This window comes from Malaclemys terrapin, chromosome 2, assembly GCF_027887155.1.
Source record: "Malaclemys terrapin pileata isolate rMalTer1 chromosome 2, rMalTer1.hap1, whole genome shotgun sequence".
NCBI lineage: Eukaryota > Metazoa > Chordata > Testudines > Emydidae > Malaclemys > Malaclemys terrapin.
The window spans coordinates 269,460,033-269,485,801 of record NC_071506.1 but is presented as its reverse complement, the minus strand read 5'-3'; the positions used below and the strand labels follow the sequence as shown (position 1 = coordinate 269,485,801).

Genomic DNA, 25,769 nt, shown 5'->3' with positions numbered 1-25,769 from the left:
TTTGTTTGTTTGTTTTTAAAGCCCATTTTGTTTCCTTTAGTAAGAAAGCGCCAGCCATTTTATCCAACAGAACCCGTGTTTAGGGCAACATCCCCCATCTAGTGACTGTTTTGCAAAAGAGATTCAGATTTGAAATGCAATTCCATTTGGATCTCTGATGTGCACAGTTCGAGGGGAAATCCCTTTCAGCAGATCAACACCGCATCATCTCCTCAGGGGGATTCCCTGTTCATCCCCGGGGGTAGATTGTTTTCTACCATTTGACTTTTAAATGTGAAACATTTTGTCCATCTGTGTGCAGAGCAAATCTTGTCTCATCTGTCTTTTGCTGGGGTCCTTTATAACATGGGCAGGCACCTTAGAAAGATGTATAATAATAATAATAATTAATAATAGGCACTGAGTGGGGAATTTGATATTTAGAACTGCAGTAATGACTGCTGCAGCTAAAAATAATAATCTTTAGTAATTAATAGTTAGGAGCAGATGTTAATGGAAAGTGGGGAGCAGCCCAGCAAATCACCAGTCTGCTTTGTCACAAAGGTTAATAGCTTATTACCTGTCAGCAAACTGACAGTATATTTTTTTAAGTCGCTAGACTTAAAATTCTCCTGTGCTATAAGTCTGAACCAGTGCTCATTGATGTCAACGGAAGGACTCCCATTAAATTCCATTCTAGAATGAAATAGACAAAGTTTTAGACTTTCAGACCTAACAAAACTGGAAACTTGTCCCAGCTTTGCTGAGGTTCCTGTGCCTTTTTGGTGAATCTCTTCCATCTTCCCCCAGCCTAGATCTAACCCTCAACCCACACCCAATTCTGCAAGGTGTATACCCTTCACCAAACTGGCCAGCACCAACTCTCAGCAGCTTGGGTTGAGTTTCACTCCTTGTTTATATCCAGCATTTTAAACATGGTACAAGGACCACAGTTAGAAATGGAACAATGAGGATAGAGGAAAGTGAGAAGCATTCACCACAAAGCAGGCCACACAAGCTTGTAGAAGCCCTTTCAATTGTTCTGCTTTTCTGTATCTCACATCCTGAAATAGAATAGAAGAGAATGCATGGCGTTTTCTTTAGCTGGGACTTTTTCTGCCTTTGTTTGGAGGTTGGAGGAGCTGCTTTTTTTAGTTTCTTGTTTTGTTTTTGCTGATGTACAAGATGCCGTGTGATTTTCACGTTACACAGAAGTAAACCAGATGCGTTTCCCCAAGGGGCCCATTTGTGTGCTGGCCCCTATCACACAGTAGATAGACCCTAGAAGCATGAGCTTTGATTAACATTTGCAGCTATGCACGCTGTAGGCTCATAAAGTTGTTAAGCCCATTTAAAATCCGGGTGCATTATTGTTCAATTGTGTAACATGCTAATTTGTGCATAGCACATTGCAAAGCACAAACAAAGGCATGGTGGTCCTTAGAAAAAAATTGCAACCTCGGGGACCAATCGTGCAAGGTTCTGAGCAACTCCCCACTCCCATGGGTTTCAGTGGGGGCTAAGGATGCTAAGCACCTCTCCAAGCTGTGCACTAATGCATGCAATGATGTTAGTGTGTCTCATGGGCTCTGGTTCCCTTCACTCATCTTCTCCTGGCTACATGGTTCCGTTAGCACTATGCTACTAGGGATTCTTCTGGCTGCTGCTGACCCTGGGAGCGGATTCTCTGTGGAAAACATAATATGGTCCCTGGCTGGTGAGGCACTTTGAAACTGGAAGTGGGGAACGATACATATCCACACCGGGTCTTCCTTCTCCCCTCCCACTCCGTGGCACAGACCTTGGCCTCACAGAACACCCACCATGGAGTATGGAAGAGGAGAAGGAGCAATGGGACATAGAGGTGACTGATCTTCTCCACCATCATATATGTGAGGGGGAGATCGAGGCACAAAGGGTCCTTCCATTTTCCGGGGTTGCGTATGAGGGAGAATCCCCACCATGAGATTTCAGATGAGAAGACTTCCCCTTACACATATATTTCAGGTGTATACATTTCTTTTGTTTGGCAGAATTATAGGGATGGGATAGTATGTTGTTCCTTCTAAATAAGAAATGTGTTTTATAAATCCAGTTTTAAAATTTATCTAAAATCAAGTTAATTGCAGCATTGCCTATCAGTGATCATGTCCCCATTGACAAGAGTCTAGTAATAATGGCTCTTCTAAATGTACATCTTGGATCTTTTGTCTGATGAGTAAACCCATCGTGAGACGATGGCATTTAACAGAAAGGTGTGTTCCACTTCCTTGAAACAACAGAGGGTCCTGTGGCACCTTTGAGACTAACAGAAGTATTGGGAGCATAAGCTTTCGTGGGTAAGAACCTCACTTCTTCTTCCTTGAAACAAACACACACACACACACACACACACACACACACTCCAAGATTGCCTCTAGTCCTGTTGACTTGACATGAAAATGAAATCTGAACACAGTCTTAGCTTTCAAAAAGATAGGTAAAATACCAAGTCAGTCTTGTTTATCAGAAACCCACTAATACAAGGTGATAGATACAGCAGACAACAAACCCAAGAATCAATCTCTTGCCAGAACTGAGGGCCTGATCCTGCTTCCAGTGAATTCAAAGTTTGAGGTAGGGAATACTCATTGATTTTGGTGGAAGCAAGATTAGGTCCTTACTGATTTATCTCAACCATATCTCCTCTGAGATCTTGGTGCCCAGAATGGCTCTCTGCAGGCATTGCCTCCATGTGCTGTAATCCCATTAGATCTTACAAGTCAGTCCAGGGCAGTTGGATGGGAATCTCTAAGGCAGCAGTTCTCAAACAGCTTTTCTTGGTGGTAGGCAGAATTAACCACATCTAGGAACATCTGTAGTGGAGGGAATGAGGTGGGGTAGCAAGCAGTCCAGGGGGGGAAGGGAAAGGGACCAAACCTTTCTCAGTAGAGCTGCTGCACTAGGGAATATGTAGGTGCTGTAGGAAGGTATTGGGGCTTCAATAAGTGGTGCTTTTCGATCTGATTCAATGACCCAGATGATTTTTAGGAGATGCAATGCTGAGGTGTAAATATGAGGTTTGTTGTTCCTAGGATCTTCCAGAGATCACTTCTGAAGTATATAGGTTTTACATCAAGGTCTCTCCAGCCCATTCCCTTCCCATTTTCTTATTTTGGAGGGCTGATCTTCACATTATTATTTATTGTTTGCACTGTGGGAGCACTTAGGAGCCCCAGTCAAGGTCTGGGACCCCTTTGTGCTAGGCGCTGTACAAACACAGAACAAAAAGAGGGCCCCTGCCTTAAAGAGCATACAGTCTAAGACAAGTGGGAACAGATGGATACAGATAGATGGGGGAGTACAAGTGAACAGTGAGACAGTATTGATCAGTGTGACAGGTAGTGGTGTCAGCACCCCAGCAGCCTAGCCATTATCAAAGATGTTTGTATGCATCGTGACAAAGGAGCTTTTAGAGAAGGGATTTGAAGGTGGAGAATGAAGTAATTTCGTGGATCACCTTGCAAACATGGGGGGCAGCTTGGGAGAAAGCATGAAGGTGCTTGTTTGAAAAACTAACAAGTGGGCAGTGGAGGCTGACGTCATGGGTCAATTGGAGAAGGCACACGGCTACTGAAAATGTACGGTATCCCTTGTAGTCCTACTTGCTTTAACATTTCTAGTCTCCCTCTCAGGGGAGTCCTTTCAAGGTCTAGGTTTTATTGCTACATCTCAGCTGTTGATCCCTAACCTGAATTATTTGAGATCCTGCTGATTCCAGTGATAGATTCACCTTCTGCCTCATGGAGCCCCAAGACTAGATGGCTGCAAAAACTTAATGGAGTTAAACACCAGTCAGAAAAAATTGCTTTTAAGTGGCTTATTTTGTCCCGTGGAGGCTGTCACCTCTTCACCATCCCTTTGAGTGGACTAGATATGATTCCAGCAGTGGAAGCAAAAGTTTAAAAAAAAAAACAAAAAAAACCTGCCATCTACACTTTTGAGATATCACATGAGGAGCATGATCATGTCATTATTTTAAAAAGAGCCTTTCAGTATCTAAAGACTATTTCCAGCATCTGCAGATGCTTAGAGAAAACTAAAGATTCCAGTCAATGCCTCCATTCCTTCAGACTAGATTACTGTAACTCCTTACCATTTCCCAGTCTCTGCTGGATTTTTAAATCACCTCCAGTATTTGCAGAATTTCACAACAAAGACCATCCTGTGCCATGAATTTTACATCATTCCCAATGGACATTCACTGGCTCCTGCTATGACAGATGATTGATTTTAATGTTGTATTAGCATTTTTGCCAGGTTTTGCCTGGCCTGCTGCCAAATATTACATTGTTGTATGCGTTAGCCACCCAGGCAGACTGTAGTCAGCTAGACCGGTTAGACTCCTTACTTTGTGGCTGAATTTGACTGGGTTGCTAACTCTGTCGAGCAAACTTGTTTTGTTACCTGGAGCTTTTCTGTTTTATGCTCTATGTCTGGAATTCAGTGCCCTGTGGGTAAAATGTGTGGGATCCCTGGTTGTTTTTAAAACCAAACTACAGATCTGCTATATATCTGTACTTGAACCTTTAATGAGTTTGATTTGCTTTCATTGCCTGCATTTTCCTTTGATCACTGAAAAACACTGTTTGTAGCTTACATGAAGTGGGCTATACAATAAAATGTTGGGTTATTTCTCAAGACGTTTTAAATATGTTTGAGTGTGTGTGCTCACATACATTCATGTGCGCACTCACACATGCACGCTTAAGAGAGAAAGAGCCCAAAATATCTCAGGAGTGGTTTCCCAATCTATTTAAGCACTTACATTAAAATTCAGGGTGGGGGGTGCCTAGTGCTGCATCTTCAGACCGTCTAAGTCAGGAGTAGGCAACCTATGGCACGTGTGCCAAAAGCGGCACGCGAGCTGATTTTCAGCGGCACTCACACTGCCTGGGTCCTGGCCACCGGTCCGGGGGGCTCTGCATTTTAATTTAATTTTAAATGAAGCTTCTTAAACATTTTAAAAAATCTTATTTACTTTACATACAACAATAGTTTAGTTATATATTATAGACTTATAGAAAGAGACCTTCTAAAAACGTTAAAATGTATCACTGGCATGCGGAACCTTAAATTAGAGAGAATAAATGAGGACTCGGCACCCCACTTCTGAAAGGTTGCCGACCCCTGGTCTAAGTCCTTGATTAACTGTTCCAGCATGTCTTTGATTCCCTTCAATATTTTGTTTTCTTCTCTCTCTCTTTCTGTAGATCTGTGTGCCTCCTGGGAAGTGTTTTTCTTTCTGACATCTGTCTCTTCTCCTCCTTTGTGTACATTGAAGTAAACAAGTCATTTAATTGTTTAACAATGTCTTTTCCTTTTGTCAGAAATAACCTTCCCATCTCTTAGAAGATTTGCTTTCTCCCTCAGTCACTACTGTACCTTTGGTTCTTTGTGTACTTGGACACATTTTTAGTTACCATAATCTCTTCTACAATGATTTTTGTGCTCCATCGTGCTTTTCTTATCATACTTCACACATGCTTACCTTTTTAGTCTTCACAGTTCTTTAGAGTCCTCCTGCTTGTACATATCTACCAGCCTGTTTGGAACAATTTAGCAGTCTCTCCTCTAGAGAGACTTAGGCCTAGCATAGCAGAGTTGAAACAAGTCAACTTTGAGGCACATTGGGGATGTTTGAACACCTGCTCCATCTTATATCTGGTTCAAAATAGTGAGTATTGTTCCCTCACTTCCCAAGCACTAAAATCAATCACAAATTTCAGGGACTAAAGAAGAGACAATAAACCTTTAATAGGAATGTCTTCAGTGATTTCCAGGTTTGGAAATGAAGGCGAATGTACAGAGTGTTTGGTTATAGAAAAGGATAGTTTACAATGAAAATAATATAAATGTGTAATGGAAGTGGTTCATTAATAAACATTGTATGAACTAACTAATAGTGCATGAAAACTGCATCCAAAATCACCCATTTTGAAGCCAAAATCCTGTACAAATGAGACCACAAGGGAAGGTTAAAAAAAACTGCAAGGCCTACATATAGATAGCTGTGAGAAGCACAAGATCTTCAGAGAGGCCTGGGTGATTGTTATAAATGATAGTTCTATACTCCTGGGGAAAATTCTGCACCGCTGCACGCATGCAGAATTCATGTCCCCTACAGATTTTTTTGTTCCCCACAGAAAATAGATTCTGCCAGCGATTACACCTCTCACCCACCAGGGGCTGATGTGGTGCCAGAAGAGAGGGCAGCAGGCTCAGGGCCTGAGCAGCCAGCCACGGAGAGGGAGGAGGAGAGGCTGCTTTCCTCACAGCACCCTGCCCATGGGGCGAGGTGAAGAGGCATGGGATATGGGGGAAACAGACAGAGTGGGGCACACGGGGCTGCTGGGAGGTTACATAGACTGGGGTTCAGAAGGGCTAGTGGGGGGGACAGACTGGGGCAGGGACACAAAGGTAGTGTGGTGACAGAATTGAGCCAGGGGCCTAGTGGGAGTGGTGGTGCATGGACATGTGGGGGTGCAGGGCCACATGGCATCGGGGGGAGGGGAGTGGCTGGGTGCAGGGACATATGGAGACAACGGGGTGAGAGGTTCAGGGACACATAGGAACAGAGGAGGCAGATGGCTGAGTGGGGGTGCAGGGACACATGGGGATGGGGGCAGATGTGCCTGACTGAATGGGAGAGGCTAGTGGTCAGCCAGGATCTGCATGGGGGAGGCTCCCCAACTCCCTAACAATCCTGCTCTCCCCCTCAAAAAAACCCTATTCCATACTTCTCCCACCCCAACCCAACAACCCTCCAGGTTCACTCCCAGGCTTCTTCACAGCAATTTACTTCACTCTCCCTCAGCTCCTCTGTTATCCCTGACTCCCACAAGCCTTTGCACAGCTTTTGAGCTGTGCGGGGAATAAGTTTCTATATTGTAGTTGAAATAAATTACTACTCACAATTCTGTCTAGTAAAGAATCTATTTGTCAAAAAACATTTCCTGAATCTTTTTGTGTTGTCTGTATTGTTACAGACGTACTTGCTGACAGGTATTTTGAAATAAATTACCAAAATAATTGAAACTGGCATGATTATATTGTGTTATTTTGACAAAAATAGTCAGAATTTTGCAGAATTGTAGAATATTGGGTGCAGAATTTTTTAATTTTTTGGTGCAAAATTCTCCCAGAAGTAAGTTCTAGGAGATGATACACAAGGGATTGGAGACAGGAAGTATCTGAGAGAGTGGCTTCCACACAGGTATCTAAAAATTAGGGAATGCCACTGCAGTTTCAGGTAAAAGTTTAGCCCCAGCTGAGGGGATTCCGACGTTGGTACAACATCCAAGAAACCCAGGAGAGAATCAGAAAGGGCTGGGTGAGTCTAAGGAGTGTTTTATAGGGATTCAAATAGGAAAACAAAGCTGAAAATACTTTGAAGATTAAATAACAGCTTTTCCAGTGAAGTAAAAATAAAGAATTGTAGCCAGTTCCACTTGCAAATGTCATGGGTAGAATTTCATCTTTTTCCTGCAGATATTTTAACACTGGTCTTCGACTCACATGGACTGCAACACACACTTCTTCATCTCACAGCCATCCACCCTTGCACTGTGCATAGGGGGACTTGCAAGTGCTCCTGAAAGGGAGAGTGAGAGAAGAACCCAGGATTTTTCATACTTCTCTTGGAGGGCAGTGTGACAGATTTTCATTACCAATCTGTCTGGGCCCACAGTTGACCAGGCTGGGACCACAGGATCTTTTTGGGGAGGAGATGATGAGGCACACCACGTGTCTGAATTTTAAAGCTTTATTGATAAAATAATAAAACAATAGAGAGTGCAGGGAACGCTCCCACATCACTTAGGGGAAGAAAGAAAGCATTAGAGCCCCAAGCCCTAACCCACTTTCGTACTCACAAATGCCTGACCCACGGCTGGCCAGGCCTGGGTGTAACGTAAGAAGAAGAGGGGGAGGGTGGACGGGAGTTCTTGCCCTGGGCCCAGTCATCGGGGGAATCCGCTGTAATCTCCAAATTGTTGCAGCTCTCAGGAGAGTTTTAAGTCCTGGGTTCCTTTGGGGGTGTTGTCATCCAGGGCCCCCTGTGCCTGGTGCTCTTTGTACCAGTCCCAATCGGCTTACTGTGGCCTTCTCGGCTGCCCAAAACACATAGGCTTTGGATAATTTGTTTTTCCTTCTGTTGGCCTTCACCGTCGCCACCTCATTCGTTCTGTTTTCGCTGCTATCTTTGCAGCTCTGGACTTTGTTTTCTTCTTTGCTGGTCTTGCTGGCCTGCAGGTGCAGGTCTGTGTAGTTGGATTTTTGTTTTCACGGCCGCTCAGGCAATTTTCAAGTCCCCGTCTTTCTCGGCTGTCAGCCAAGTCTTGGCTGCGAGCAGTGTCCTTGGGCGGTGGCCAGCGTCTTATCTTTGAACTGAGCTTGTTAGCTGCACCATTCTCTGCTCTTTTCTTTTTCTTCTCCCCCTTTTCAGCCTCTTGTGACCTACAAAGAAACCTTCCACTCTCCACTCACACACCTTTAACCCTCCCCAAAATGCTTTGCGATGCTTGCAAAAGCGTTAGCAATATACAGTGCTGATCTGCCTTCCCGGGGGGACTCCCTAAGGGGAAGGGCCATTGCGGTGTGACAGCAGCTTCTGCAGGATAAGGTGGTGGGGCGAGGAACAGACTCAGTGGGCAGGTGCAGCTGGAGTCCCTATGCTCCTCAGAGTCTGATTTTCAAAAGAGCGTATCCCCATAACTCCCCTGGAAGTCAGTGGGGTGCTGAGGGTGCTCAGCACTTCCGAAAATCAGGCCTAGCAGAGCGCAGCGACTGCTCCCTTCTGGCTCCCCTTGGGCAGGCATTAGCTCAAAGAGGATAAGGAGAAGGTGGAGCCAGGGCTCTGCCCCCCCTCCACACTGCCCAGCACAGCTGGACTGGCACACAATGGGAGGCAGTATGTTGTATCCTTGTAGGGTGATGTAGCCCTGGGCGGGCCCCCTCTGCACACCTACCTGAGGCAGAATCCCTTCCCTCCCCCGAGGTCCTCCTGGGGTCATGTGACTTCACCTCACTCCCAGTGCAGACCACTGATTGCTGACTGAACCCTTCAGTTCAAAGCTGGCTAAGGCTGTAGTGCCTTTATGATGGATGCTTGGGCCTTAATAAGGCAGGACATTCCTGTCATTCCCTTTTGTTTCACACTAAAGCATACCACACAGGTGTTTATAGTCCTTCCCCTGTTTTCCTTGACCAAACCCTGAGCAGTGTCACCCCTCAGAGCATAACAGGGATGCTGCAGGGGATGGTCCTATCTGAGAGAGAGAAAGCAGCATTAAACCCGAAAACAGAATTATCAGGAGCAACTCAAACTGCAAAAGGAAAATGTTTAGGGGTGGATATTTATCAGTCTGTCAGTGTGCACCTGTAATTCTTATCCTAGTAATGGGAAATCCATGCACCCCTTGAAGACAGAAAAATAGGGCCAGCTTAGAGTAGGTCTGCACTGTTGCCAGTGTGTATCGTGTAGACACTACATGCCCAGCTAGCATGGGTATAAATAGCAATGTAGACGGTGAGGTGCAGGATAGGCGCGTAAAGTGCCCCACACACCTGAACTCTAGGGTATATTCCCTGCACAGCTCTCTACACATCCAAGCGGTGCCTCCCCCATCTAAACAGCTATTTTTAGCAGTGTAGTGTCCCGCTGCCTCCCCACTGAGAGGCTCCAGCAATGGGGAAAGGCTCTGGCAGGGGGAGGCAGCAGGAACAAGCTCTAACAGTTCCCTACTGCTGGAGCCTTTCAGTGGGGTGGGGAAAGGCTCTGGCAGCTCCCCCCTGCCAGAGCCTTTTTCAGGTGTAGTGAAAATCTCCAGGAACAGGGAGCTGCCGGAGCTTTTCCCTGCTGCCTCCCTGCTCTGGAGTCTTTCACTGCTGAGTGAGGCTACACACTGCAGTAAGTGTGAACACAGCCTGCCTTCCACTGTGGCGTGTAGCTGCTTGTACCCTACACACCACCTTTTAGAGGCTTTTAGAGAGGAGAAGAGGGATGGTCCAGTGGCTACAGTGCTAGTCTGGGATTAAGGAGACCACCACTCCACCAATGCCTTCCTGTATAACTTTGGGCAAGTCGCTTTATGCCTTAGTTCCCCATCTGTAAAATGGCATAATAGCCTTTCCCTATCTCAGAGGTGTGGTGTGAGGCACTCAGATATTACGGTAATGGGGTCCAACTGCCTAAGAGAGAGTTTCAGATGAGCTCAGGATCAGAGTTGCAGGTGCTTGGCACCCACAGTTGGGGCTGGATTTTCAAAATGGCTGCGGAGCTCTTCTAAAGATCTGGCCCATGCTGTGCTCCTCCATGCTGTGGCGACACACTGCACTGAGCAAGCTATTGCTCTCTGGTTTGTAGCACTGAAAACAGTGACTTTGAGCGCATGGCTTCTTAAATCCTGCAGCCGCACAGTATAATATGCTCTCCGTTATCTTTGCAGTTGGCAGCACAAGGTTTGGAAGCGAATAAGCGCAACTGCAGCAATGTTTTTGCTGCTATTTAAACCCCACAAACATCAGATAGTCACAGCTCAGCTACACAATTTAGGAGCTAGTTCAGTGGATAACATTCTTTTGTCTTTAAAAATAGGTGTGAGAGAAAGAGGATGACTCTTGCTGCTTCGTCACTAGCAGAGCACCTTTCTGGTAGAGTGAATTGGGGGGGAGGGATAGCTCAGTGGTTTGAGCATTGGCCTGCTAAACCCAGGGTTGTGAGTTCAATCCTTGAGGGGGCCACTTGGGAATCTGGGGCAAAATCAGTACTTGGTCCTGCTAGTGAAGGCAGGGGGCTGGACTCAATGACCTTTCAAGGTCCCTTCCAGTTCTAGGAGATGGGATATCTCCATTATTTTTTTTTTTTTCAATTGGTGGTCTTGTCCTTCTGTGTTGTGTTACCCCTTGTTAGTTACCAAAGTTTGTTTATGCTGCAGTTCTCATTGTAATAGAGTTTAGCTCTCCTGAAAGATGACGCCGTGAGCAGAACTGACATGACTTGTCTTTTATTGATCTGAATTATTGGCTATAATTGATATTCATGTCCCTCAGCTCCACGTGCTTTCTTTGATGTGTAACTGGTTTGAATTCTTGTAGTTTGTCCAATCTGTTCATTTGAGGGGAATATTTCAGTATTATAATATTTTACTTGTCTTATTGGCACAGGTGAAAAATTGACCTAAATAATTTGTGTAACAAGTAGTTGAAGTGTGTTTTGTCTCTCAGTAAATCACAATACAATTTCTCATAATTTATCAGCCCGCTACATTTCTGCCACACAAAGAGGCTACTCGCTGTTGAGGTAACCAAAATGACTAACCACATGCTGGAATTTTGATAGAAATGGCCGGCTAGTGGCTTAGGCATAAAGTACATGTAACCCTAGAATTAATCATAAACAGCTGTGAAGTTGTTCCATTGTGGTGACTGGGAGCTTTGTGACTGATTTTAATGGGAACAGAGAGCACTCAGGATAGAGTGAGTCATTTACTTGCTCCCCAGCTCATATCTTTCAAAAGCAACTAACGACTACAATAAGCCCTTTACAACCAAACCTTGCGGGACGGAAGCAGAATTTGTACTGCTCCTGAAGCAGTTCCAGGAGACATTCTGCCTTTGGAGGACAAAGGCCGTACGAATGCCACTGGGGTCATGCATGCTATGCTGGAGCAGCAAATGTTATGCACCTTTTAAAAATGAGTGCAGTGGCTTAATAGCTTTCTTTGACAGTGTAACAAGCTTTGTGGATAGGGGGAAGCGGTAGATGTGGTATACGGGCAGTCCTTGGAATTACAACACAATTGGTTCCTGAAAATTGCGTCCTAAGTCGAAACATCGTAACTCGGGACCGCAATCCACTCCGATTCAGAAATGTCGTAAGTCCTGTTTGTCATAAGTCGAGCGTCGTAAAGTCAAGGACTGCTTGTATCTTGACTTTAGTAAGGCTTTTCATACTGTCTCACAGGACCTTCTCATAAACTAACTAGGGAAATACAACCTAGATGAAGCCACTATAAGCTGGGTGCATAATTGGTTGGAAAACCGTTCCTGGGGAGTAGTTATTAGTGGTTCACAGTCAAGCTGGAAGGGCATCTCAAGTGGGATCTGGCAGGGATCAGTTCTGCATCTGGTTCTGTTCAGTATCTTCATCAACCATTGAATCGTAGGACTGGAAGGGGCCTCAAGAGACCCAGGATTTAGATAATGGCACAGAGAGTACACTTATAAAGTTTGTGGATGGTACCAAGCTGGGAGGGGTTGCAAGTGCTTTGGAGAATAGGATTAAAATTCAAAATGATCTGAACAAACTGGAGAAAAGGTCTGAAGTAAATAGGATGAAATTCAATGAGAACAAATTCAAAGTACTCCACTTAGGAAGGAACAATCAGTTGCACACATACAAAATGGGAAATGACTGCCTAGGAAGGAGTACTATGGAAAGGGATCTGGGGGGAAGAGTGAATAACAAGCTAAATATGAGTCAACAATGTAACACTGTTGGGGAAAAAAAGCAAACATTCTGCGATGTATTATCAGGAGTGTTGTAAGCAAGACACGAGAAGTAATTCTTCTGCTCTACTCCACACTCATTAGGCCTCAACTGGAGTATTGTGTCCAGTTCTGGGCGCCACATTTCAGGCAAGATGTGGACAAATTGGAGAAAGTCCAAAGAGCAATAAAAATTATTAAAGTTCTAGAAAACATGACCTATGAGGCAAGATTTAAAAATCATGGTTTGTTTAGTCCGGAGAAGAGAAGACTGAGAGGGGACATGATAACAGTTTTCAAGTACATAAAAGGATGTTACAAGGAGGAGAGAAAAATGTTCTCCTTAACCACTGAGGATAGGACAAGAAACAATGGGCTTAAATTGCAGCAAGGGAGGTTTAGATTGGACTTAGGAGAAACTTCCTTACTGTCAGGATAGTTAAACTCTGGAAAAAATTGCCTAGGGAGTTTGTGGAATCTCCATCACTGGAGATTTTTAAGAGCAGGTTAGACAAACACCTGTCAGGGATGGTCTAGATAATACTTAGTCTTGCCATGAGTGCAGGGGACTGGACTAGATGACCTCTCGAGGTCCCTTCCAGTCCTACGATTATATGATTCTATGTGCTTCCTCAAGCACTAGGCCACCAGTGCATGTGGCAAAGGGCAAGACTACGGCCTTGGTTACAGCCACATTCTATCATGCCCCATTTGCGGGTCCTGCATTTCTTGCACTGTGAAAGCCCCTGGTTTTAGCTGTCCTCTGGACAGGTGTGCAAGGGAAGGGCTCACTCTACCCTCATTTGTACACCCATGCAAGAACAGGCAGAACCTAGCTGTACATATCTTTGTTTGTTGCCAGTATCTCTAGACCCCAATACTGCAAACGTTCCACTGAGAGAACACCCAGAGAGGAAAGGAAGTTTTTGGCTAATTACAAAGAGCAAGATCAGGCCCTTATATATAGCATCAGCCACAAAATATAATGCATGTGAACTTACTGTGTTTTCCAGTCTAAAAGGGAAAAGGGCACACATTTTTAGACATAATTGGATTTAACTGGTGGTGTCTAATTATTGCCTTTCATTTCATTGTATTGTAAAAGAGGCAAGATAAAACAATGTGCTTACGGAAGGAATAAAAGTCATACAAGTGAAAGAAGAGAGGCAGTATGGTCTAGTGGTAGAGCACTGAATTGAGACTAAGGACACCTGGCTTCTATTCCCACCTCTACCACTGGGCTACTGTGTGACCTTAGGCAAGTCACTCCTCTGCTCTGTGCCTCAGTTTTCCCATCTATAAAATGGCAGTAATGATACTGACCTCCTTTGAAAAGCACTTTGAGAGCTACTGTGAATAACACTATATGAAAGCTTTATTAATATTCTTATTTATAGACTTGTTATATAAATAAAAAGGGTTGTAATAGCGACTTCAAAATATCAAAAATAATTATTTGCATTGAGTATAAGCACCATCAAAACAATGGAAGACAGCATGATGCCTATGATGTGACAAGATGACATTATGCAGCACTGACATTTACAGAAGCGCACTATTTTTGATTGCATTTGCCATGTTCACTGGTGTTCTTCTCTAAAACAAAGGTAACGGATGAAGGAACAGGAAAAGCATTTCAATTTATTTTTAACAGATTGAGATTCAGTATTATTAATAACAGCTTTTCCCCTGAAAGCCAAGTGTATGCGCTAGTAATAGAGATGCCAAAGTTCCCTGCCATCATGTTCAAAACGAAATTATCAGGCAGAAAAGCCATGGGGTGAAGAAGATGAAATTATATTATCTCATGGCAGTGTGTTTCAGAACTGTAATTATTGTTTGTCATTTGTAGATATCACAAGTGTTGATAAATACAATTACACCTCTACCTCAATATAACGCTGTCCTCGGGAGCCAAAAAATCTTACTGCGTTATAGGTGAAACCGCGTTATATCGAACTTGCTTTGATCCACCAGAGTGCTCAGCTCCGCCCCCACGGAGCACTGCTTTACCGCGTTATATCCGAATTTGTGTTATATCGGGTCGCGTTATATCAGGGTAGAGGTGTATTTTGTTTGCCTTCCCTTGACTAATACTTAAGGCTTAGGCTAGTCATTGGTAGAACTAATGTATTTCAGTCTTGTATTAGTGAGAAGAGGTATTTGTCAGCTGATCCTACCCACACTTGTTACCAGAAGTAGTGCTGACTACATGTTAAGGAGTCATTGAAATCCAGTAGTAAGTGCTGGCAGGTTCTAGCCAAAGAAACGGACGCAAGTGGATGTAATGGAACTTCAGAGTAGGGACTGCACAAGTTTAAAGGATGAAACTCTAGAGGCTGAAATCTTTGTTTGTCTTTTTTGCAGGGACCCCCAGAGTTTGTATCCACCCGAAGTTAGTAATGCAAAGCTTCAGTACGCTGGATGGGGTCCAAAGGGGCAACAACTGGTAAGATAGCACAAGCATGGAAATGAGTTTATACAAACACATACTGTTGTAATTTTGAAAAATAATTATTAATAGATATTGTGCCAATTACCCCCTTTTCTCTTAGAGCCATTCTTCACTGGCTGATTTCTTACAACCAACATAGCAGATCTGGGTCTGGAGCGTTTATGGTATATTGTCCTCACACTATTAAAATCCTAACTCATCTCTGAATGTTGTGGCCCCAACTTTTCAAAAGTGGGCATTCTAGGTTATGCCTGTCCATCAGCACACACCCAGCTTGTACATGTTCAATGCACTTGTTCGATGCATGGGGATACACTGGCATTTTGTGTCTGCACATACCATTGCTCATGTGGTATCAAATATCAAAACATATGTTTGTTGAGAACAATGCAATGAAGCCATGATCCCCTCAGTACTACTGCAGTGTAAATATTTAATAATAGAAAATATTCCATAGGCAATGTCACCAAAGCTTTGTTTCCCACTTATCTAGTATAAATTGTCTCCTTTCATAGATTCTAGGACTGGAAGGGACCTCGAGAGGTCATCGAGTCCAGTCCCCTGCCCGCATGGCAGGACCAAATACGGTCTAGACCATCCCTGATAGACATTTATCTAACCTACTCTTAAATATCTCCAGAGATGGAGATTCCACAACCTCCCTAGGCAATTTGTTCCAGTGTTTAACCACCCTGACAGTTAGGAACTTTTTCCTAATGTCCAACCTAGATCTCCCTTGCTGCAGTTTCGTGCTGGCTCTGCCCTGCTCCACTCCAATCCTTCCTCAAGTCCCTTCTATTGTTCAGTCCTGCATGTTTCTAAAAGGCGTTGATTTAGCAATAGCACCTGTACAGGGGTTGTTCTTAATATTAACAAATATATGTCATTTATTAATATTCTATAGTAGGAAGATAAATAGATTTAGTTCAAACTCCTGATTATTTGAAATATAGAAAACGAGTACTTTGTCAATTGTGACTTGAGATCCTGGATTTGATTCTCCTGGTGTCAGTTGTAGGGCAAACTTCTCTATCCCAGTCTCCCAATATACTTTAGGTGAAACATCCCTGCTTCATGAGAGGTTTCTGCTTCCATGGAGTGTCTCCAGATTTGCAATACTGTAATTATTTTGGCAGACTCAGAAGGGGACATCATCCTCTGGGGTAGCAGGGCCATGGCAGTTTAAGCCTAACATGTATTGACAGACCTGTGTAGAGATGAGCTATGTGTACACAGCAGCTTCCACAGAGCTACTCTGGATTTGCACCCGAATTTGGCCCACAATGGCTTGTGAAATGGACAAATGTAGACAAGGACCCAAATCTGCAGGGGTGAAAAAGGGAGCCCTCATGGAGTGCTTTGTTCCCAAAATTATCATGGTCTCTTCATGGCCCTTGCAGGTTTCCACACGGCGAGAGCTTGTGCAATCTCAACTATGTCAGCTCATACCTCCTGCCACCTTAGGCGTGTCCTTCCTTAGAGCAAGAGTCCCCGTCCTCATTTCCTGGTGCAAATCCAATATCTAAGCTTTTAAAGTGCCAACTGTCACCTTCTCTCCGAAGGCACAATTAAAAGGGGGCAGCCACAGGTTCTGTTAAGCAGGCAGTGAAGCCGTGATGTTTTTGCTTTTATAAAAAGCTTGTTTTAACGTTTGCTTGCAGGCTGATAGGCTTTCTGTGCAGTATAGCAGGAGGAGGAATCCCTGAATGTTTTTGATAGCGTTGTCAGGAGAACTTAACACCTCTCGTGTTGAAATCGTACCTTCCGGGAGAAAGTGTTTGTAGCCGGTTCTAAGGATTTGTTATCTGCTAGAGGCCTTTGTGCTACTGCACGTTCAAATGGGCTTTTACACAGAAAATTAATCTTGAAAAGTGGCCAGGGGAACCACACTTGTTTTCCTCTCAAGAAATATTCTCACAGGCTAGCTGTCAAAATGTTCAGTATGTGGCATTACTGGAAGATGGCTTCCAAAACACTGAAGGAGCCTTACATGCACTGCTGTGGTTCATGACAAAGAAATGTTAGCAGCTGCCACTGCTTGCGTCTAAGTCCTCTCTTCAGCACTGCGGCTTGTAGGAGACACAGGAATGACACTTGTCTTCTGCTTCACCAGAAAAGTCAGCTTTGACGCAGCTGCAGACCTAGAAGTTACTGCACAAAGAACTTAGCAATAATGATGCAGGGGTTTTCCCACATGTGAAAAATGATTAGAAAGAGATTCCTCTTCTCACTGCACATACTGACACACCCTTCTCTCACTCCATCTGCCATGTGTACCATTGGATGCCTTCAGTATGTTGACCTTGTGGCCATTGTGTTGTGGATTGTACTAGCACATGTGAGGTTTGGGTTTGAAAGAGAGCTTTGGACTCCTGACTAGTGGAAATGTGGGGTGTTCACACTGATGTAACTCCATTGACTTCAGTGGCATTCCTTCTGATTTCCACTGGTGTGGGTGGAAGGAGAATCAGGCCCTACTGTTCCCAAGATGTAAAGAATCTGTTGTCAGTTTTCTTGGGAACATCTTGCAGTCTTATAAGAAGAAACTTTTTTTGGTGACCTGAGTGAAATGACTTTGTGAGCCTCATTCTATTGGCTTCCTGTGCTATGCGTACCTTTTGTGCTGATAAATATCAGATGGCTGCTTCAAGAAGTAAAAATGTGGCACTTCTTATAAGGTATAAACAATAAGATACTGGTGTGGACCTTTAACACAAGAATGGGAACACTGAAAGAGGAAAGCTTGTAAAGAATTCAGTCATCTTATAACAAAAGCAAACACAGTTTAAACAGTTTTACTACTTTTATTTTCTGTTGGAAAAAGAAAAGATTATACCATGATAGGACTCTTTCTAGCATAAAAGGATAACACAGGCTCAATAGTTCTGGCTGGTAAGATTGTTTGAGGATGATTTCTGATGCTGACAGAACTGTTTGCAGTATATTAACTTTGGCAATGCTGTATCTATTTCATTGGGCTTCCAATCAGTACCTATAATGCCATATGTATAAAGACATTTTCATTAACAAGGAACTGCCTTTAGAAAAAGTGAAGAATAGAACAAAAGCAGTTTTTTTTCCCTGTTACTTAACTGTTTAATTTTTATTTTAGTACAAAGTGAGCTGTTCAAAGCATAACAAAAACTGCACTCTTCTAATCTGAAAGACAAGGCAACCTGAATTGTGCTTGGGCCATTCCTTATGTCATGAGTGTATCTTCCTTTCTTCAACAGATTTTCTGCTGGGGTCGATCACTATAGTTACCTGCCATTCACTCCTGGAATCATATTGTAATACTACCAGTTACTTTAGATTTATATGATGGTCATCAAGGCCAGCCCTCTGCACTGAGACAGGTGTCCAGGACCGAGACTATCCCTGAGAGGTGTTTGTCCAAAACCTTCATCAATGGGGATTCCACAATGGGCAATTAATTTGCATCTTAGAAAAAGGAACATAGCCATACCAAAACTCAGACTTTTAAACACAATGTTGTTGTTGTTGTTGTTTCAAAAAAATTCAAGTACATAGTCAGGCATTGAGATGCGCTAATGTAGACTCTCCAATATACAGAAAACAAATCAGTAACATATCGTGGCATAGATGCCCAGAAAAAAAAAGGTCAGGATAAAGAAGATGGAAAAACATTCTGTGCTCATTATTCAATATTCCAAAGCTACTTAAACTGCCCCAGTGTGTAATGGTCATCTGCTTCCCAGTGGACATAATGCCTTCTCATAGGGAAGCAATCCAAACTCCAAAACCAAAGGGCCTATTTTTTCTCTTTGAAAAAGGTTGGTAAGTTTCTGAGAGTTATACCCAGTCTCTCACACATTAAGAGGAGAACAGACTATTTGATTGTTTATTTCACTTGAGTCTTCCCAGTCTTCGTAAACTCCCTGGGCTCAGTCTTCAGCTGTGCTGAGCTTATACGTGGTACAGCTGAGAGCAGTGAAGGGCTGGGAGAAGATGGCTAGCTGTGAGCCTCATTTCTGCTCCCCCAATCCTGGCCTGCTGGAAGGCCAAAAGCCCTTGGAGTGACTCAGATCTGCTCTAAGCTGTGTCAGCTGTAGGCCCTCCATTAAGTGTTTTCTCCCCCGTGTGTGGGGGGGTGTTTTTAATTCTACCCACCCACCCCCACTCATCAAGTCACTCTCCCAAAGGTGCATGCAAAAAAACTAGACAAATAACTGCAGATTTGGCAGCCCTGAATGTCATGATTTGGTGCCTAGGACAGACAGCCTCATTGCCTGCCCCTAAGCCCAGCCCTGATGAGCTGGGGCCTATTGTTATGCAGGCCAGGGATCTGTCAGATCACCATCCCCTCCTGCCCACTTCCTTCCTTCTTTTCTCTTACACGGATTGGAAGGGACAGGTGACATGAAGCCAGCTGCACTGGCCTTGCACCAGCTGAGAATTCCTCTGTGTTGAGAGGAGGGTTGTCTCCCCCTTTAGGACAGCTTTCCAGCTGGTGTGTGCTGCTTCAGGGCAATAGGAGTGGAGGATCTGGCTCCAGTGGTTTAACCATTCTGTGGCTATTTTTTTAAAATCCCTTTCTTCACATTCCTCCTGGGGGAGCTTTCAGTCACTAACGTCAGCTACAATGCTGTCATCTCTTACTCTGTCTTGTGTGCCTAATTATATTAAAGAGAGAGAGACAGAGACAGAGACCTGAAACAGAAACAAACTAAATGATCTGCATTCTTTGTAAAAATCCTCTCCCAGGAGCAATTTCCCTTTGCCCAACTTTTCTTTTGTCTTTTCCTGTTATGTTACCTGTCTGTTTTAGATTAAAAACTCCTTAGGGCATGGTCCATAATATCCATTTATAGGAGCGTCTTACTCATCTGCAAAGTGCCATGCGCACCAGTGGAGCTAGCTCGATAACAAAAAATACCATAGCTGAGAAAAGCTTCTTGAGTTACAAAGCCAAAGTGCAGATGTATTTCACTTCTGACCCGTTGAAACAAATGTTTCTCAACCACTCTTCCTCCACTATTCGAAAATGAAAAATCCACTAACGGATAAAAATATCTCAGTGTGTGCTACCAGACTGGTGTAAAAATCAGCCACAAGTCCAACACCCAGGGGAGTCAATAGAAGGACTCTCGTTAATGTCATTGGACGCTGTAATAAGTCTCAGCTGAGAAGATATTACTTAAATACAGGTGACTTAATGGGCCTGATTTTTTATCATCCTGCATCCTGTGTGATCATTTCTGCCTGGGCAAAGTAAATGCAAAGCAGTGCTAAATCAAAATGGTAGTGTGTTATATTCACTTTCCAGAGGTGTAAATGACTGCACCAGGTGCCGGGCAATAGAGAATCAATCCCTTTCATCACTCCTCCTGTAGCCTTCACCCTTTCTCAAGTGTCACACCACCATCCTACAGCTAGTAACAGTACGTTGCTAGCTGGGTTTAAATTGATCATCTGTATTTCCGTCAAACTATCGAGATGCGATTTTCTAGAGATGTGGGGAGATTGATGGTAGACGGCACTAAAAGTATCATGGGATAATCTGTTCATTTGTGATGTCTTTGCCTTATTTAATTTATGCCTGTCTTTCAGGAATTCTTCTTCCCTTCATCCCACAGATATTGGTACCCATGACCCATCGCTCTCTACCTTCCTTCTCTCTAGATTCAAGTGCTATTCTGTCTGGCACAGAAGCCCCTATAAATTGATCTGATTGGACTCTTCTCTCTCTCTCCCAGTTTGTAGTTTTAAGTTTTTACGGTGAAATTCAGTCTTGTGCAGAGATCTCACACAAGGCTTCGATGGTACATAGCCCTCTTGAGAATCATCAGCACGGGTAAATTTCCCCCTTGGTGAATTCATTGATCTTGAAAGATGTGAGACTGACCAGCCTAAAGCCCTCTATTTATCCACAGGACAGGTGTAATATGAGCAGCAGCAGGCCAGGCTTCCCTGCCAACTTGTTTCAGCTTTGGCCTAGGGAACCACCTTTAGGAGCGAGTGTGTCACCACAGCTCAAATTCACATTTAGGCACTGGAATAAAAGTGCCCAAAGAATGCAGTGGATATTGGCCACTTTTATCTAGGTACTTAAATAGGGATTTAGGTGACTACATTCACATGCACACAGGTTTGAAATGTTTGCCCTACGGTATTACTAAGAATGTGTATGGCTACTGCTCTTCTGGCTAAGGCACAAGCAATAGGGCTTCTATAATTAGTTTGCTTAGAAATAGTACCGGCAAAATGTGCCTCAACAAGTTGAAAGCACATTTCACAAGAGTTAAATATAATGGAGATATCCCATCTCCTAGAACTGGAAGGGACCTTGAAAGGTCATTGAGTCCAGCCCCCTGCCTTCACTAGCAGGACCAAGTACTGATTTTGCCCCAGATTCCCAAGTGGCCCCCTCAAGGATTGAACTCACAACCCTGGGTTTAGCAGGCCAATGCTCAAACCACTGAGCTATCCCTCCCCCCCATTTTCAACTCCCATTTTGAAATCAGATGGATTTCTGACATGCTGCTATTTTCAGGTTTCTTCTGTGAGAATTCATAACTGTCTATCCAAACAGATATTCATGCTACAGTCACATATCAGATGCTAGGGGAGCAATTCGGTGGAGCCCTGTGGCCAGGAATTATAATCCAAATGTTCTCTCTTCCTCTGATTATACTACTCGTTCTAGACTGAACATTTATGCTGGTGCTCCCAGCCCTGTCTGTTCTTTGCTGTTTCCACTGTCTTTTTAAATTGCATGAAAGATGTGGAAGGGGATTATGTCTGTCCCTAGCAGCTAAATACTTTTTTTTGCTCTGGAGTTTATTACAAATCCACAGGATGGTCAAAATTCATTAGGGTTACCATATTCAAACATTTAAAAAAGAGGACACTCCACGGGGCCCCGGTCCCGCCCCTGGCCCTGGCCCAACTCCGCCCCCAGCCCCGCCCCTTCTCCGCCCCCAGCCCCACCCCTTCCCCAAAGTCTCTGCCCCAACTCTGCCCCCTCCTCTGAGCACCCCGCATTCCCCCTCCTCCCTCCTGCTCTGATCTTGGTTGGGGGTTGCTAAGTGCTTCCCTGCTCCCCACTCGCCCTGCAGTCCCTGCAGCCCCTATGCCCTTGCCTGCCCTGCTCCTCCTCACCATGCAGCCTCTGCACCCCCCTGCCCCTGCAGCCTCTGTGCCCCCTGCTCCCCACTCGCCCTGCAGCCTCTGCACCCCCTCACCCCTGCAGCGTCTGTGCCCCCTGCTCCCCACTCGCCCTGCAGCCTCTGCACCCCCCCACCCCTGCAGCGTCTGTGCCCCCTGCTCCCCACTCGCCCTGCAGCCCCTGCACCCCCCCGCCCCTGCAGCCTCTGCGCCCCCTGCAGCCTCTGCGCCCCCTGCCTGCCCTGCCCCTGCAGCCTCTACACCCCCCCGCCGCCTGCCCTGCTCCCCCCGCTCACCAGGCAGAGGGAGAGCTGCAGGCTCCATGTGGACTCAAACACTACCGCGCTGCTCTGTGGGGGAGGAGGGAGCGGGGGAGGGACTCTGGCTGCTAGAGGCCCTAGTGGCTCCGAGCGGCTTTCAATCAGGCCAGGCGTCCAATCAGCCGCGCCACACTCTGCATGAGGGGAAGGGGGAAATCCCGGACATTTCTACTTGATTAGAAATCCACCCCCGGACGGCCATTTAAAGCTGAAAAACCCGGACGTGTCCGGGGAAACCCGGACGGATGGTAACCCTAAATTCATCCCTCTTGCATTTCCACAGAATCTTTCCAAATGTAAACTCTTTGGGGAAGAGACGGTTTTTATTTTTGTGCCTTGTACAGCACTGAGCATGAAGTCAGTGCTAAACAAATAAATGATGGTGATGGAAGCTGTAGTAATTCCAAGAAGAAATCTCAAATTCACTGAAATTCTTATGCTAGAAAAAAAAGCAACATACATCAGCCAGTGGCAGATTAAGGTTTTGTAGAAGCCCTCAAGCAATGAACATTAATGCAGGTGAACAGCTCCCTGTAATTGATGGCACTGTATAGAAAGTGCAGTGTGGATAAGAGTAAAACGGGAGTTCTTATATATATTGAAGAGTTGAATCACAAAAGCTACTGCACAGGAGTAGGACATGCCTGCTTAATTCCTCCATATGGCTGGCATTGAATTAGTTCATCACTAGTACGTGTCCCAGCTAGCTGGGTTTTTCAGTTGCAGAATGCTGGTTAAGTGATGGCACCTGGAACTAAACTGGACTGACTCCTCTAATTAGCTTTTTTTCGCTTGCCTGAATTCATGCCTGTCAGTCTAGCTTAGTTCCAGGCAGAAGTGCTGAGCAGATATCAAGTGAGGAAGACCTCTTTCACAGGAGTAAGTGAATCATCTGTTGTTGCTTCTAATCCAACAGGGCCTTTGATCTGCAGTGAGAATATAAATCCTGGAGGTATGTTTGTTTCCAGCATTATATCATAGATTCTGCATCATTAATTTTTCATGCTGCCGTTCTCCTATATTTTCCATTGCAATGACATCTGAATCAATACTGAGCTGCAGTCTGCTATATGTAATTAGTCTGGTTTGGTTTGCTTGTTAGGAGCAAGGGGGAAAAGGTAGCCCTTCTGTAACGCCAAATCTGTCCTGTTTCAATGAAACATTATGGGGCAAATCCGAAGCCTAGCAGCCAGCTGATGCAGACAGACAGGGACCTGGGTAAATGAGCAGAGGTGGAGGAAAAGATTCCCTGCATAGGCTTCTGTAGCCAAGTGATTGAAGCAGTGTACACAAGTCCTCACCCAGTTCTTCTGTCATGGGGAAGACAGGAGGATAGGTGCAACCATGGATCATCCAATCTGTCTCTTCCCCTGCCATGCCCTGAACTCATGGTACTTCCTGATCCCCAAGTCCAAGGAAGGGATGAGACCTGTCCTTGATCTCTGCAGTCTCAACAAGTACATCAAATACACGAGGTTCCACGTGGTTACCCTAGCAACCATTCTCCCTGCATTGAATGACAATGACTGGTTTGCAACCCTCAATCTCGGGACACTTACTTCCCTGTCACAGTTTTCCCAAGTCACAAGAGGTTTCTGACATTTCTAGTGGCAAATCAGCATTATCAGTACAACATGCTTCCCTTTGGCCTGTCCTCTGCTCCATGGGTATTTACCAAATGTGTGTCTGCGTAGCAGCATATCTCAGAAAAAGAGGAATTCATGTCTTCCATGTGTAGCAGCATATCTCAGAAAAAGAGGCATTCATGTCTTCCCATGCCTGAACAATTGGTTAATTAGAGGCAAATCCAAAGAACAAGTCCTCAACCATGTCCAATTCACACCATGTCTCTTCGATCATCTGGGCCTGATTTTAAACAAAGGAAAGTCTATATTAATACCACCTCAAAAAATCAAGTTCATTGGGGCCCTACTAGGCCCTAGGAGTTCAAGAGCATTTCTGCTGAACGAATGATTTCAAGTAGTTCATCACCTGTGTCTGGCACTCCAATCTCAACCTTCTCTGCATATACCTGAAGTTACTAGGTCATGTGGCTGCATGTACTTACCTAGTCCAGCATGTGAGATTGCACCTTCTTCCTCTTCAAGTGTGGTTGAAGCTGATCTGTCACCTGAGTTGTCAATTGTTGAACAGGCTTGTCTTCAGCCATCCTGGAGACTCTGCAATAGTGGGCAATTCTAAGCAATGTGTGTCAGCGTGTTCTCTTTGCTTGTCCTCCACCAATCAGGACTATAGTCACCATGCTTACATAATAGGTTGGGAAGCACATCTAGTGACATTGAAAATTCAGGTCTTGTGTTTGTAATAGGAGGCTTCCTTTCATATCAACATTCTGGAGCTTTGAGCTTGCCGAGTGTTTCAGGATCACATCAGTGTCACAGCGGTTCATATACTCACTGACAACACCGCTGCGATGTATTATGTGAACAAGCAGGGAGGAGCTCACCCCAACCAGCTTTTTCAGGAGCCAATAAAGTTTTGACAGTTCTGCATCAAGGAGAGCATCATTCCTGCAGTCCCTCACTTACCAGGGATTCAGAATTACTTAGCTGATCACCTCACTGGAAATTTGTCCCAGAATCAGGAGCGGTCTCTGAAGACCAGTGTGTTCAGGTCCATCTTCACAGAATGGGGCATCTAGACTACCAGACTGTTTTCAACGAGAGACAGCTGTTTGCCTCTTGAGCGGGTCTCAGTCCAGGCTCCTTAACCGACACTTTCCCTCTTAATAGGGGATCAGCTCTGATGTATGCCTTTCCCCCATACCACTCATTCCTCATCTTATTCTCAAACCAAAGTTGGATCATGCCAAACAAAATCTCATTACACCAGCTTGGTTCTATGACCTATTCAGTCCATCGGTTCAATCTCCCATATCTCTTTCTCTTTCTCCTGATCTACTGACTCAGCACCATAGTCGAGTTTTGTATCCAATGCTGAGCAGAGTGCACCTCATGGCGCGGATGCTGCATGGCTTGATGAGTAGGAGGCATACTGTTTGGAAGCTGTTAGACAAATGCTACTCAATAATAGAAAATCCTCCACTAGAGCTACCTATTCTGCCAAGTGGAATCAGTTCTTGATTTGGTTACTAGTCTGGGGTATTCAACCAAAGCCAGCCCTCATTCAGGAAATTTTTGAGTATCTACTATACCTTCAATCCTCTGGTCTATCTCTCAGGTCCTTGAAGGTCCACTTAGCTGTGATTTCAGAGTTCCATCTTCTGATCCAAGGGAAGTCAATTTTTTTGAACTCCATGGGAGCAAGATTTCTAAGAGGAAATTACTCATCTCCACCTGCTGGTGAAAGAACCAATTCCCTTGTGTGGCCATAATACT

The 25,769-nt window shown here is 44.6% G+C and overlaps 1 protein-coding gene across 7 annotated transcripts in view; it reads left to right on the top strand.

The window, feature by feature from the left end:
* The window catches only part of DPP6 (dipeptidyl peptidase like 6), a 767,813-nt gene that overhangs the window by 589,919 nt on the left and 152,125 nt on the right, over positions 1 to 25,769 (top strand). For all 7 annotated transcript variants that reach the window (XM_054021141.1, XM_054021143.1, XM_054021139.1 and 4 more), the window contains exon 7: positions 14,875 to 14,956. In XM_054021141.1, the coding sequence (XP_053877116.1) occupies positions 14,875 to 14,956 (82 nt within the window). The remainder of the gene's footprint in view (positions 1 to 14,874; positions 14,957 to 25,769) is intronic.